Here is a 15,662-nt window from a genome sequence, read left to right as displayed (position 1 = left end):
CTGGAGGTGGTTAGAGGAATAGGAGGAGGCAAGAGCATGGAGGGATTTGAACACGAAGATGAGGCATTAGTGGACTGGAAGCTGATGGAGGTCAATGAACACAGGGGTAATGGGTGAGTGGGATTTGCTGCAGGATAGGATACAGGCAGTAGAATTTGGGATGAACTGCAATTATCAAAATCACAAATGACATACTATGTGGCTGTGACAAAGATAACTTTCCATCCTTGACCTTTTCGACGTGTCTGCAGACTTTGACATGGTTGACCACACCATCCTCCTCCAGTGCCTCTCTATTGTTGTCCTACTGGGTGGGACTGCACTCACCAGGCTCCATTCTTATTTATCCAGGCTTAGCCAGAGAATCACTTCAATGGCTTCTCTTCCTGCTCCCGCACCATTCCCTCTGGTGTCCCTCAAGGATCTATCCTTGGCCCCCTCCTATTTCTCATCTACATGCTGCCCCTTGGTGACATCATCCGAAAGCGCAGCATCAGTTTCCATGCAAAGGGCGGAAACCCGATCGGAGGGATTCACACATGGAGTTCCAGAAAAGATGGGTGCAGATTTGGAAGGCGACAACATGTTTGAAGACTTTGGAGAGGAAAGGGAGGATGGAGATGGGGTGGTGTAATTATGGGGAAGCTGGTTAAGTACATGAAGGAGAAAGGAATAGAGGAGTATGCTGATAGGGTCAGATGAAGAGGATGGCATTAGCCTTGCAGGGAATATAAGCACCAGAATGGACTAGTTGGCCTGAATGAAGAATTTCCTTCAAGTGCGGATCATAAGCTCACATGGATGGAGCTCCTGTCCATTGCACACACTGCATGGTTAACAATGTAACAGGAAAGGTGTGGAGAATCCCGGTCTGTATATAAGGGGTTGGTTAGTAGTATGTGGAGAGGAGATATGGTGAGAAGTGGGTAGGTGGAGTTCGGGGATGTACTGAGGAGGCAGATGGGTGGGGTTGAGGGATTTAGTGAGAAGGTGGGGGCATTAGGGGTTGGGGAATAACGTGGGGGCTGAAAATGCCCCGTCTCCCTCTTCCCTCACCGGAGCCTCAGTCACCATCCCTCTTGCTACCAAGCCTCTATTCCCTGACCTCTGATCTGCTCCCTCACCCCCACCCTTGTCACCCCACACACCCAGTTACCCACTCATCCTTTGCAAACTCCAATCCCCAGAACCCTATTCATCCTATTCCAACACACCTCCGCACTTGTCCCATCTCTGTCTCCCCCCACCCCAGACACTTGGCTGTTTTACACTAGCCAGTCCCGTTTTCAGATCCCCTGAGTTATCTCTGTGAGGTTAGGTTGGGATATTGAAGTCACCGAGTCGGTGGTGTCTCTACGGCTTCAGTTGACATCTTTGAGCGTGGTGAGGGAGTTACATCACCAAGCTAGCTTGAAGTGGTGGGAGGATGCGGGGAAGCAGTAGTGATATCATGCTTGGGGGAGGGGGGAACTGGAGGTGGAATTTTGAAGGGTGTTTATTTTTATTTAGAGATACAGCACTGAAACAGGCCCTTCGGCCCACCGAGTCTATGCCGACCATCAACCACCCATTTATACTAAGCCTACACTAATCCCATATTCCTACCACATCCCCACACCACCTACCTACACTAGGGGCAATTTATAATGGCCAATTTACCTATCAACCTGCAAGTCTTTGGCTGTGGGAGGAAACCGGAGCACCCGGAGGAAACTCACGCAGACACAGGGAGAACTTGCAAACTCCACACAGGCAGTACCCGGAATCGAACCCGGGTCCCTGGAGCTGTGAGGCTGCGGTGCTAACCACTGCGCCACTGTGCCGCCCGATGTCAGTCATGTGACATTTTGTTTATTTTGTTCTCGGGAGAGACTTATTTCTCAGTATTTAATGGCCAACCATGTGGTGTGGGTTGGGAGTCACAAGTGGGCCAGACTCAGTTGGGGAGTGAGAGGGTTACAGATTCCCCTTTCCAGAGTGGCATCAGTTAGCCAGTTGGATTGTTAATGAAAATCCAGCAGTTTTTATGGGAATATTTTCTGGTGAAGGTCACAAGTTCCCAGATTTACATAATTCAATTTCACAACATGCCCTGATGGTTGTTGATCTCACAGTCTCTGGTCTACTACCCTATGACCAAGATTCCAAATGCCAACTCGTATTTGTAATCTTATTGCGATCAACCAATGCACACCTGCTTCATCTTGAAACAAACAAACAATTCCTGCTTTTAACTCAGTGTGCTTTCTTGAACTTTTGGCTTGATCTTGCAGTCTTTAAATCTTGCCTGTAATCTATAGACTAAACCATGCCTTTATCACTTCCTCTACCCATCTGTTGCTGCAACCCTCATCTTTGCTGTTGTTAACTCCAGACTCGACTATTCCATTGCTCGCCTGGCCGGCCTTCCATCTCCCACCTTCCGTAAACACCAGAGGGGCATTTTTTTTTTCCTGGTGCCGGCTGACAAGTTACCAGATTTACAGAATTCAATTTCACAACACGGCTTTAGTCCCAGCCACAAACACGGTTCTTCAGCCCCCAAATCCATCCCCCTCCCTTTCAATTTTCTGATGCTGAACCAAACCGTTCTCAAATTGATGTTGCGGTTAACCATGAGGTCACCTACCTAACACATATCTGTGCCATCACTAAGACCACCTGTTTCCGCCTCTGTAACATCATCCAACTCAGCTCATCTGCTACTGAAACCCTCATCCATCTCTTTGCTACCTCTAGACTTGACTATTCCAATGCACACCTGGCCAACCCTTCATCGTTCACCCTCCATAAACCTGAGCTCATCCAAACCTCTGCTGCCCATGTCCTAACTTGTATCGGGACCCATTCACCCATCACCCCTGTGCTCACTGGCCTACATTGGCTCCCGGTTGAGCAACGATTCGATTTTTCAAATTTTCATCCTTGCATTCAAATCCCTCTGTGGCCTCTCCCCTCCCTATCTCTGTAATCTGTTCCAATCTGATGACTCTCCGCGATATCTGTACTCCTCCAATTCTGGCCTCTTGCACATCTCTGGTTTTAACCACCATTGGTGGCCGTGCCTTCAGCTGCCAAGGGCCTAAGCTCTGGAATTCCCTCCTTAAACCTCTCCATCTCTCTACCTCTCTTTCCTCCTTTAAGACCCTAAATCCTACCTCTTTGGACCACACTTTTTGTCATCTTCCCTAATACATCCTTATACAGCTCAGTGTTGAATTTTGTTTAATATTGCTTCTGTGAAGCACCTTGGGATGTTTCACTACGTTAAATGTGCTGTTTGAATCCAAGTTATTGCTGTTCTTGCTATTTGCCTCAACTACTCCATGTGCTAACAAGTACCACATTCTTACCACTATGTTTTCTCCAGAATTCCCTTCTGAAATTTCTGGTGACTCTCTTATATTTATGATCTCCAGTTTTGGACAAACGTACAAGTGGAAACATTTTCTCTATGGTTACCTTACCAAATCCGTTCATTATTTTAAAAGCCTTTTCTTTTCTCATGAATGGAGCCCTAGCCTTTCCTGATAAGTATATCCTCTCAGTTCTGGTGTCATCCTTGTGATTCTTTTTTGTACCATCTCCAATGCCTCTGTATCCTTTTTATAACATGGAGGCCCTTTAGACCTTTAGAGTGGTCTAACAAAAGTTTTATACAAGTTTAATATAACTTTGCTCCTTCTCAATTCCATCCCTCTAGGACTGTACCCTAGTTTTTTTTGCACTTTTATTGCTTTATTAACTTTTGGTGATTTGTGAACTCGTATCTCAAGACCCCTTTGCTCTTCTACCCTATTTAGACTTATTATCCAAGCAGTATGTGATCTCTTTATTCTTCCTACATAGTGCACCACCTCATGCATATCTATACTGAAATTATTTTGCCAATCACACGCTCATCCTGCAAATTTATTAATGTCCTCTTGTATTTTATTGCAGTCCTCTTCTGTATTAATGACACCCCCAACTTGCTGTCATCCGCAAATTTTGAAATTGTACTTCCGATTCCCGAATCAAAACTGTTAATCTAAATGGTGAACAACAGTCGTCTCAGCACTGATCCCTGTAGAACACCTCTAGATGTAACTAGTAGAATAGATAAGGGAGAACCAGTGGGTGTGGTGTATTTGGACTTTCAGAAGGCTTTTGATAAGGTCCCACATAAGAGATTAGATTAGATTAGATTAGAGATACAGCACTGAAACAGGCCCTTCGGCCCACCGAGTCTGTGCCGAACATCAACCACCCATTTATACTGATCCTACACTAATCCCATATTCCGACCAAACATCCCCACCTGTTCCTATATTTCCCTACCACCTACCTATACTAGTGACAATTTATAATGGCCAATTTACCTATCAACCTGCAAGTCTTTTGGCTTGTGGGAGGAAACCGGAGCACCCGGAGAAAACCCACGCAGACACAGGGAGAACTTGCGAACTCCACACAGGCAGTACCAGGAATCGAACCCGGGTCCCTGGAGCTGTGAGGCTGCGGTGCTAATCACTGCGCCACTGTGCCGCCCTGATTAGCGAGTAGAATTAAAGCACATGGGATTGAGGGTAAGGTACTGACATGGATAGAGAACTGTTTGGCAGACAGGAAACAAAGAGTAAGAATAAACGGGTCTTTTGCCGAGCGGCAGGCAGTGACTAGTGGGGTACCGCAGGGATCAGTGCTAGGACCCCAGCTATTCACAATATATATTAATGATATAGATGAGGGAATTAAATGTAATATATTCAAGTTTGCAGATGACACAAAGCTGGGTGGCGGTGTGAGCTGTGAGGAGGATGCAGAGAAGCTCCAGTGTGATTTCGACAGGTTGAGTGAATGGGAAAATACATGGCAGATGCAGTATAATGTGGATAAATGTGAGGTTATTCACTTTGGTGGCAAAAACAGAAAGGCAAATTATTATCTGAACGGCAATAGATTGGGAAAGGGGGAGGTACAGCAAGATCTGGGTGTCCTTGTGCACCAGTCGCTGAAAGTAAGCATGCAGGTGCAGCAGGCAGTTAAGAAGGCAAATAGTATGTTGGCCTTCATAGCGAGAGGATTTGAGTGCAGGAGCAAGGATGTCTTGTTGCAATTATACAAGGTCTTTGTCAGACCATATCTGGAGTATTGTGTGCAGTTTTGGTCTCCTTATCTGAGGAAGAATGTTCTAGCTATGGAGGGAGTGCAGCGAAGGTTCACCAGACTGATTCCTGGGATGGCAGGACTGACGTATGAAGAGAGATTGGGTTGATTTGTCTTGTATTCGCTAGAGTTTAGAAGAATGAGAGGGGATCTCACAGAAACCTACAAAATTCTAACAGGACTGGACAGACTAGATGCAGGAAGGATGTTCCCGATGGTGGGGGAGTCCAGGACCAGGGGTCACAGTCTAAGGATAAGGGGTAAGCCATTTATGACTGAGATGAGGAGGGATTTCTTCACCCAGAGAGTGGTGAACCTGTGGAATCCTCTACCACAGAAAGCAGCTGAGGCTAAATCATTAAATATATTCAAGAAAGCGTTAGATATAGTTCTTAGGGCTAAAGGGATCAAGGGATACGGGGAGAAAGCGGGAACAGGTTACTGAATTTGGACAATCAGCCATGATCGTATTAAATGGCGGTGCAGGCTCGAAGGGCCGAATGGCCTTCTCCTGCTCCTATTTTCTATGTTTCTATGTTTCCCATCTTATGCCAGTCTGAGTAGCTACCTTTACCCCTAGTCTGTTGCCAGTCAGCTTGCTATCCATTCTGCTCCGTCTCCTGATTCCACATACTCTGACCTTAGTCATGAGTCAACTATGCAGCACCTTATTAAAGTCCTTTTGAAAATCTAAATATATTGCAAGTACAACATTTTTTCCTACTCTTTCTGTTACTTCTTCAAAGAATTCAATAAGGTTGGTGAAGCATGTCCTTCCTTTTTGACTGACTAATGACTGTATCATATTTTCGGTTCTAAATGTTTTTCAACTACATTTCTCAGTAGATTCCGTTATCTTTCCGACCACTGGTATTAAACTAACTGGTATATTCTTTGCTGGACTTCATCTTTTTGAAAATAGGAATCACATTAACTATCTGCCAGTCTAATAATTTTTGTGTCTGCAGAGACTCATCGACAGGTTTGCGTCTGCCTGCAATGAATTTGGCCGAATCATCAGCCTCAAGAAAACGAACATCATGGGGTAGGATGTCAGAAATGCTCCATCCATCAATATCGGCGACCACGCTCTGGAAGTGGTTCAAGAGTTCACCTACCTAGGCTCAACCATCACCAGCAACCTGTCTCTCGATGCAGAAATCAACAAGTGCATGGGAAAGGCTTCCACTGCCATGTCCAGACTGGCCAAGAGAGTGTGGGAAAATGGCGCACTGACACGGAACACAAAAGTCCGAGTGTTTCAAGCCTGTGTCCTCAGTACCTTGCTCTATGGCAGCGAGGCCTGGACAACGTATGTCAGCCAAGAGCGACGTTTCAACTAATTCCATCTTCGCTGCCTCTGGAGAATCCTTGGCATCAGGTGGCAGGACCGTATCTCCAACACAGAAGTCCTCAAGGCAGCCAACGTCCCCAGTATATGCACCCTACTGAGCCAGCAGCGCTTGAGATGGCTTGGCCATGTGAGCCGCATGGAAGATGGCAGGATCCCCAAGGACGCATTGTACAGCGAGCTCGTCACTGGTATCAGACCCACTGGCCGTCCATGACCTCTGCATACGTGACATGAAGTCCTGTGACATTGACCACAAGTCGTGGGAGTCAGTTGCCAGTGATCGCCAGAGCTGGTGGACAGCCATAAAGGCGGGGCTATAGAGTGGCGAGTTGAAGAGACTTAAAAGTTGGCAGGAAAAAAGACAGAAGTGCAAGGAGAGAGCCAACTGTGTAACAGCCCCGACAACCAATTTTATCTGCAGCACCTGTGGAAGAATCTGTCACTCTAGAATTGGCCTTTATAGCCACTCCAGGCGCTGCTGCACAAACCACTGACCACCTCTCGGCGCTTACCCATTGTGTCTCGAGACAAGGAGGCCAAAGAAGAAGATATTCTTTGCTGGACTTCATCTTTTTGAAAATAGGAATCACATTAGCCAGTCTAATAATTTTTATATACACATAAAAGGGACTCCGTTAGTTCCTGTTCATATCAAAATGCCCACACCATTAGTTTAGTTTAGTTTAGAGATACAGCACTGAAACAGGCCCTTCAGCCCACCGAGTCTGTGCCGACCATCAACCACCCATTTATACTAATCCTACACTAATCCCATATTCCTACCAAACATCCCCACCTCTCCCTATATTTCCCTACCACCTACCTATACTAGTGGCAATTTATAATGGCCAATTTACCTACCAACCTGCAAGTCTTTTGGCTTGTGGGAGGAAACCGGAGCACCCGGAGAAAACCCACGCAGACACAGGGAGAACTTGCAAACTCCTCACAGGCAGTACCCAGAATCGAACCCGGGTCGTTGGAGCTGTGAGGCTGCAGTGCTAACCACTGCGCCACTGTGCCGCCCACAGAAATCCACTCCACTCCACAGAAATCTGTACTCAGCCCCTTATATACAAACCAGGAATCCCACACCATTCCAATACATTAATGTGTAATCAGCCTCTCATACACAGATTGGGAATACCAGAGAATTCCTGTACATTAATGTGTAATCAGCCCCTCAGACACAGATTGGGAATACCAGAGAATTCCTGTACATTAATGTGTAATCAGCCCCTAATACACGGATCAGGAATCCCACACCATTCCTGTACAGTAATGCATAATCAACTAGTCGTTTTTAATGAATGAGAATCAGGTTCCTACCTATACTAGTGGCAATTTATAATGGCCAATTTACCTACCAACCTGCAAGTCTTTTGGCTTGTGGGAGGAAACCAGCAAAACCAGCTCAACTTTATTTGTCCTGGTTAGTGGCACTGAGGCCAACTCTACCGCCACCCACTCTTGCCCGCACTGTTACCCTCTGCTGAGACCAGCAGCTAAGCACAGACCTAGGAACTGACCTGGGAGCTGCTGGTGTATGGCTGAGGTGCAGACTGCCCATTTCTGATACAGAGTGACCAGTGGGAGGGACAATCATGCAAAATAACTGTCTTGACACTGGGGAGGTAGAAGCTAAGGTGCTCAACAGGAAACAAATCAGGGGCTTTGCAATGCTGTGATGTCCAACTGCACATTAAGATCATTGTAGAGCCAAGACCCCTGGGTACGTATGTAGCCAGGTCTGATATCTGCAGGGGGCAATGGTTCCTGAATCGCCACAGTGACTGAGTTCAAGAGAATTTCATTCAGACATTGGAATCAAGGGTTGAGGGCAAATGAAGAAAAGGTAAAACTTTACCTCCCAGTTCAACGATAGCAGGAAGACACAGTATGAAGAGCCCCAAGTTTCTCATCCTCTCCATGGTTTCCACGGCTTTTTGTTATCGAGCGCTTGATTTTCTCTGTGATAATTGAAAAGACAGGAAGAGGTCTGTGTGGGCAGAAGCAACTGCATGCGAGTCTGAGCTGTTTGTCTTTGGTGCGAACAAGTTTTTTTGAAGGGAACCTCACTCTCAGTATTAGAAAGGATAGTATTAGTGCGCAGCCTGACACCTATCATTACACTCAGGCAGATCATCTCTTAGGACAAGTGTGTAATCCCAGAGCTCCAGCTATCTGTCCCATCAAACACAAGCATTCCAGTCCTGTCTGATCTCCTGGGGGTACGTTTTCCAGCATATTGTTAGATCCCAAAATAGGAATGGTGAAGTCTGACAATTAAATGGGGGCGCTAGGCAGATCAAGTACACGGCCTGGATTGGCCTTCCCGCCAGGAACTTCCCAGAGCTGTCACTATCATGCTGTGCAATAATTCCCGGATCTGGGTGCAGATTTGGTCAGGGTATAGGGAGCGCTCACATGTTCGGAGTGGAAAATTGCCCAGAGGCAGAATGCAAGCGAGTGGATACAATTATAGGGACATTACAGGATGAGAAGTGGAGATGGTGCTGTATAGAATCATAGCATAGTTACAGCACAGAAAGAGGCCATTCAGCCTGTCGAGTTTGTCCTGGCTCTCTGCAAGATCAATTCAGCTAGTCCCACTCCCCTTCCCTTTCCCTCTAACCATGCATTTTTCTTCAACTTCAGGTGTTTACCCAATTCCCTTTTGAATGAGGTAATTGTTAGGATAGGTTGCCCTCTGTACCAGTCAATGGCACCATCTTGATAACCATATAATGGCAAGGAGGCGTCGGCAGGTTTGGTAAGGCAGCCGATCAGCTCTGTCACTGGCTGTATTGGCCCCCAGCTGTGATGCACGCTAACAACAGCTGCCCCTTGTAACAGATGGCACAGCTTTGCCTTAGGGTTTTTGCAACCCAGGACCAGGTCTAGGCAATACCTCACTGCTGTTGCTGGGCACCTATGACCTACCTGGTAACAGGTAGATGAGGCTAGCAAAGATAGCTGCTGGCACTTTGGCGGGAGTTCCCAATGATCACCCTGAATGTAGTAGTGATTTGTGATTGGTGTGTCTCTGAAAGATCCAGATATCCCACTGGATGTTCGCGTGGAATGCAGAGCCAGAGCTCCAGACAGGTTTGGACCCGACACCTTCTGACTCAGAGATGGGAATGGTACCGTTAAACCTAAGGATCACTCCAACCGGGAAGTTTACAAAGATCAAAGCAGCACTTATTAGTCTCTTCCATCCAATGCCCTGCTCCCCGTCCACCGTCCTGAAGATGCTGGCTTTGGCTGGAGGCAGTTCCAGGGGACCTAGTCAGTGGCCACTATTCGGGTGCATCTGCTACACATAACAAATCAGTCACTGCCCCTCAATCTCACTTATGAGTTGCTTTTCTGACAGATGCAAGACTTTTCCCTTCTTCCTATCTGACTGTGAGGGGATTCACAGCCAGCCTGGTTTTATTCATACTCACCTCCACGTTCCCCTCACTCACCGCCACCCCCCAGCACTGAGATTGGCTAATTCAACCCCTCCCTGCTACTGCACAACGGGACTTCGATTTTCCTTTCAACTATTGATTGCAGGTGCATTGAACCTAGCGGAACAGTACTGCTCACCACAGGGACGGTGTCAACACCTAAAGTGTGAATTGTTCGGCATCATGCGATGCAGCTCTTCCTTAGGTTATGTAGGTTGATGCTGTCTTCTGTTAATATCTGTGGCAGGCTGACATTTAAAAAGCCTGTTCGAGATTATCACCAACTCACAAAGGAAAAGCCATCAAATTGTTCTGTAAATAGGAATAGGCAAACACAAGAGCAACCACAAACTGATTAATTCATGTGAAATTCCAGGCACGATACCAAGTGGAAATCACGGAATATGACTTGGTCAGTACACAGCTCAGTCTGTACACAGCTCAGTCTGTACACAGCTTGGTATGTACACAGCTTGGTATGTACACAGCTCAGTCTGTACACAGCTCAGTCTGTACACAGCTCAGTCTGTACACAGCTTGGTATGTACACAGCTCAGTCTGCATACAGCTCAGTCTGTACACAGCTCAGTCTGTACACAGCTTGGTATGTACACAGCTCAGTCTGTACACAGCTCAGTCTGTACACAGCTTGGTATGTACACAGCTCAGTCTGCATACAGCTCGGTCTGTACACAGCTCAGTCTGTACACAGCTCAGTCTGTACACAGCTTGGTATGTACACAGCTCAGTCTGCATACAGCTCGGTCTGTACAAAGCTCAGTCTGTACACAGCTCAGTCTGTACACAGCTTGGTATGTACACAGCTCAGTCTGCATACAGCTCGGTCTGTACAAAGCTCGGTCTGTGCACAGCTCAGTCTGTACACAGCTCAGTCTGTATACAGCTCAGTCTGTACACAGCTCGGTCTGTACACAGCTCAGTCTGTATGCAGCTCAGTCTGTACACAGCTCAGTCTGTACACAGCTCAGTCAGGACACAGCTTGGTATGTACACAGCTCAGTCTGCATACAGCTCAATCTGTACACAGCTCGGTCTGTACACAGCTCAGTCTGTATACAGCTCAGTCAGTACACAGCTCAGTCTGTACACAGCTCAGTCTGTACACAGCTTGGTATGTACACAGCTCAGTCTGCATACAGCTCAGTCTGTACACAGCTCGGTCTGTACACAGCTCAGTCTGTATACAGCTCAGTCAGTACACAGCTAGGTATGTACACAGCTCAGTCTGCATACAGCTCGGTCTGTACACAGCTCGGTCTGTACACAGCTCAGTCTGTATACAGCTCAGTCTGTACACAGCTCAGTCTGTACACAGCTTGGTATGTACACAGCTCAGTCTGCATACAGCTCAGTCTGTACACAGCTCGGTCTGTACACAGCTCAGTCTGTATACAGCTCAGTCAGTACACAGCTAGGTATGTACACAGCTCAGTCTGCATACAGCTCGGTCTGTACACAGCTCGGTATGTACAAGTTCAGTCTGCATACAGCTCAATCTGTATACAGCTCAGTCTGCATACAGCTCAGTCTGTACACAGCTCGGTCAGTACACAGCTCGGTCTATACACAGCTCGGTCGGTGTACAGCTTAGTTTGTACACAGCTCAGTCTGTACACAGCTCAGTCTGCACACAGCTCGGTCAGTACACAGCTCAGTCTGTACACAGCTCAGCCTGTATACAGTTCAGTCTGTATACAGCTCAGTCAGTACACAGCTCAGTCAATACATAACTAATTCTGTACACAGCTCATTCTGTACACAGCTCATTCTGTACACAGTTCGGTATGTACACAGCTCAGTCTGTACACAGCTCAGCCTGTATACAGTTCGGTCTGCACACAGCTCGGTCAGTACACAGCTCGGTATATACACAGCTCAGTCAGTACACAGTTCAGTCTGTTCACGGCTCAGTCTGTACGCAGCTCAGTCAGTACACTGCTCAGTCTGTACACAACTCAGTCAGTACACAGCCCAGTCTGTACACAGCTCAGTTTTTCACAGCTCAGTCTGTAGACAGCTCAGTCAGTACACAGCTCGGTATGTACACAGCTCAGTCTGCATACAGCTCGGTCTGTACACAGCTCGGTCTGTACACAGCTTAGTCTGTATACAGCTCAGTCAGTACACAGCTCAGTCTGTACACATTTCGGTATGTACACAGCTCAGTCTGCATACTGCTCAGTCTGTGCACATCTTAGTTTGTACACAGCTCAGTCTGTACACAGCTCAGTCTGCACACAGCTCGGTCAGTACACAGCTCAGTGTGTACACAGCTCAGCCTGTATACAGTTCGGTCTGTAGACAGCTCAGTCAGTTCACAGCTCAGTCAGTACATAACTAATTCTGTACACAGCTCATTCTGTACACAGCCCGGTATATACACAGCTCAGTCAGTACACTGCTCAGTCTGTACACAGCTCAGTCAGTACACAGCCCAGTCTGTACACAGCTCAGTTTTTCACAGCTCAGTCTGTAGACAGCTCAGTCAGTACACAGCTCGGTCAGTACACAGCTCAGTTTGTACACAGTTCAGCCTGTATACAGTTCGGTCTGTATACAGCTCAGTCAGTACACAGCTCAGTCAGTACATAACTAATTCTGTACACAGCTCATTCTGTACACAGCTCATTCTGTACACAGCTCAGTATGTACACAGCTCAGTCAGTACACAGTTCAGTCTGTTCACGGCTCGTTCTGTACACAGCTCAGTCAGTACACAACTAATTCTGTACACAGCTCGGTATATACACAGCTCAGTCAGTACACAGTTCAGGCTGTTCACGGCTCGGTCTGTACATAGCTCAGTCAGTACACTGCTCAGTCTGTACACAGCTCAGTTAGTACACAGCTCAGTCTGTAGACAGCTCAATCTGTACACAGCTCAGTCTGTACACAGCTCAGTCTGTACGCAGCTCGGTCTGTATACAGCTCAGTCAGTACACAGCCCAGTCAGTACACAACTCGGTCTGTGCACAGCTCAGTCTGTACACAGCTCAGTCTGTACACAGCTCAGTCAGTACACAGCTCAGTCTGTATACAGCTCAATCTGTACACAGCTATGTCTGTACACAGTTCAGTCTGTACGCAGCTCGGTCTGTATACAGCTCGGTCTGTACACAGCTCGGTCAGTACACAGCTCAGTCACTACACAGCTCAGTCTATACACAACCCGAACTGTACACAGCTCAGTCTGTGCATAGCTCAGTCCGTACAATGATCAGGCCATGCAGAGCTCAGCCCATTCAGTGATTGGTCTGGACAGTGCTCTCTCCCTGCAGAGTGTGATCTGTACGCAGCTCAGTCTGCACACAGTTTGGCCCATACCCAACTTGGCCCCCAAAATTCTCAGTCCATATACAACTTGGTCCATATAATGGCTGGTCCATATACAACTCAGACCATTGATGGGTTGGTCTGTACAATTCTCAGTCTGTACACTGCTCATACCATGTATCACTTGGTCCTTTCTGTACAACGTTCTGCCCATACAATGCGTAGTCCATACACAGCTGGGTCTGTACATAGCTTGGTCTGTACAATGTTGATTCTGTACACATTCAATGCATGGTCCAACCAATTTTCGGACCATGCTTTGCTTGGGTCCTGCTGGATACAGACAGAGCTGTGTAAAGGTTATACATTGTACAAACCAAGCTGTGTATGGACCGACCAGTTTACATTGGACAGTGGAGGATCCATCTCGACCTCCTCCTGAAGTCCCCAGCATTACAGATGCCAGTCTTCAGCCAATCCGATTCACTCCAAATGATATCAAGAAATGGCTGAAGGCATTGGATACTGCAAAGACTATGAGCCCTGACAACATTCCGGCATAGTACTGAAGACCTGTGCCTCTAGCCAAGCTGTTCCAGTACAGCTACAACACTGGCATCGACCCAGCAATGTGGAAGATTGCCCAGGTATGTCCTGTGCATAAAAAGCAGGACAAATCAGATCGGCCAATTACCACCCCATCGGTCTACTCTCAATCATCACTAAAGTGATGGAAGAGTTATCAAGCGGCACTTGCTCTGCAATAACCTGCTTATTGATGCTCAGTTTGGGTCCACCAGGGCCACTCAGTTCCTGAGCTCATTCCAGCCTTGGTCCAAACGTGGACAACAAAACTGAACTCCAGAGGTGAGGTGAGAGTGACTGCCCTTGGCTTCAAGGCAGCATTTGAGTGCAGCATCAAGGAGCCGTAGTAAAATTAGAGTCAATGGGAATCAGGGGGAAAACTCTCCGCTGGTTGGAGTCATACCTAGTGCAAAGGAAGATGTCTGTGGCTGTTGGAGGTCAATCATCTCAGCTCCAGGACATCACTGCAGGAGTTCCACAGGCAGTGCCCCAGGCCCAATCATCTTCAGCTGCTTCATCAATGACCTTCCCTCCATCCTAAGGTCAGAAGTGGGGATGTTCACTGATGGTTGCACAATGTTCAGCACCATTCGTGTCCCCTCAGATACTGAAGCAGTCCGTGTAGAAATGCAGCAAGACCTGGACAATATCCAGACTTGGGCTGATTAGTGGCAAGTAACACTCATGCCACACAAGTGCCAGGCAATGACCATCTCCAACAAGAGAAAATCTAACCATCTCCACTTGACATTCAATGGCATTACCATCGCTGAATCACCACTAACACATCCTGTGGGTCACCATTGACCAGAAACTGAACTGGACCATCCACATAAATGCTGTGGCTACAAGAGCAGGTCAGAGGCTGGGAATTCTGCAGTGAGTAACTCACCTCCTGTCTCCCCAATGCCTGATTACCATCTAAAAGGCACAAGTCAGGAGTGTGATGGGATACTCTCCAATTGCCTGGATGGGTGCAGCTGCAACAACATTCAAGAAGCTCATCCAGGACAAAGCAGCCTGCTTGATTGGCACCCCATCCACCACTTTCAACATTCACTCCCTCCACCACCGACGCATAGTGGCAGCAGTGTGTACCATCTACAAGATGCACTGCAGCAACTCACTAAGGATCCTTTGACAGCACCTTCCAAACCCGCAGCTTCTACCACCTAGACATAAAAGGGAAGCAGATGCATGGGAACACCACCGCCTGCAAGGTCCCCTCCAAGCCACGCACCATCCTGACTTGGAACTATGTCACTGTTCCTTCACTGTTGCTGGGTCAAAATCCTGGAACTCCCTTCGTAACAGCACTGTGGGTGTGCCTACCTCACATGGACTGCCGCGGTTCAAGAAATAAATACTGTTCTAGCCAGTGACGCCCTCATCCCATGAACGAATAAAAAATCTCTTTCTCTGTCTCGCTCCCTCACTCTCTTTCTCTGTCTCTCTCCCTCACTCTCTTTCTGTCTCTCCCTCACTCCCTTTCTCTGTCTCTCTGCCTCACTCTCTTTCTGGCTCTCCCTCACTCTCTTTCTGTCTCTACCTCACTGTCTTTCTGTCTCTCCCTCACTCTCTTTCTCTGTCTCTCTCTCCCTCACTCTCTTTTTCTGTCTCTTTCCCTCACTCTATTTCCGTCTCTCTCCCTCACTGTCTTTCTGTCGCTCCCTCACTCTCTTTCTCTGTCTCTCCCTCACTCTCTTTCTCTGTCTCTCTCTCACTCTCTTTCTCTGTCTCTCTCTCCCTCACTCTCTTTCTTGATCTGTCTCTCTTTCTTTCCTCCAGGGGTGGTCCTGCTCCTCCAGGCTGCAGGGGAACGT

At 47.4% G+C, this 15,662-nt stretch overlaps 1 protein-coding gene across 2 annotated transcripts in view; it reads right to left on the bottom strand.

The window, feature by feature from the left end:
- Positions 1 to 8,543, bottom strand: part of LOC137372323 (cytotoxic T-lymphocyte protein 4-like) — a 90,701-nt gene extending 82,158 nt beyond the window's left edge. For both annotated transcript variants that reach the window (XM_068036164.1, XM_068036162.1), the window contains exon 1: positions 8,370 to 8,543. In XM_068036164.1, coding sequence (XP_067892265.1) covers positions 8,370 to 8,433 — 64 coding nt within the window. In that variant the 5' untranslated portion in view covers positions 8,434 to 8,543. The remainder of the gene's footprint in view (positions 1 to 8,369) is intronic.
- Between the last annotated feature and the right edge of the window lie 7,119 nt (positions 8,544 to 15,662).

This window comes from Heterodontus francisci, chromosome 7 (assembly GCF_036365525.1).
Source record: "Heterodontus francisci isolate sHetFra1 chromosome 7, sHetFra1.hap1, whole genome shotgun sequence".
Taxonomy (NCBI): Eukaryota; Metazoa; Chordata; class Chondrichthyes; order Heterodontiformes; family Heterodontidae; genus Heterodontus; species Heterodontus francisci.
This window is presented reverse-complemented; position numbering and strand designations above follow the sequence as displayed.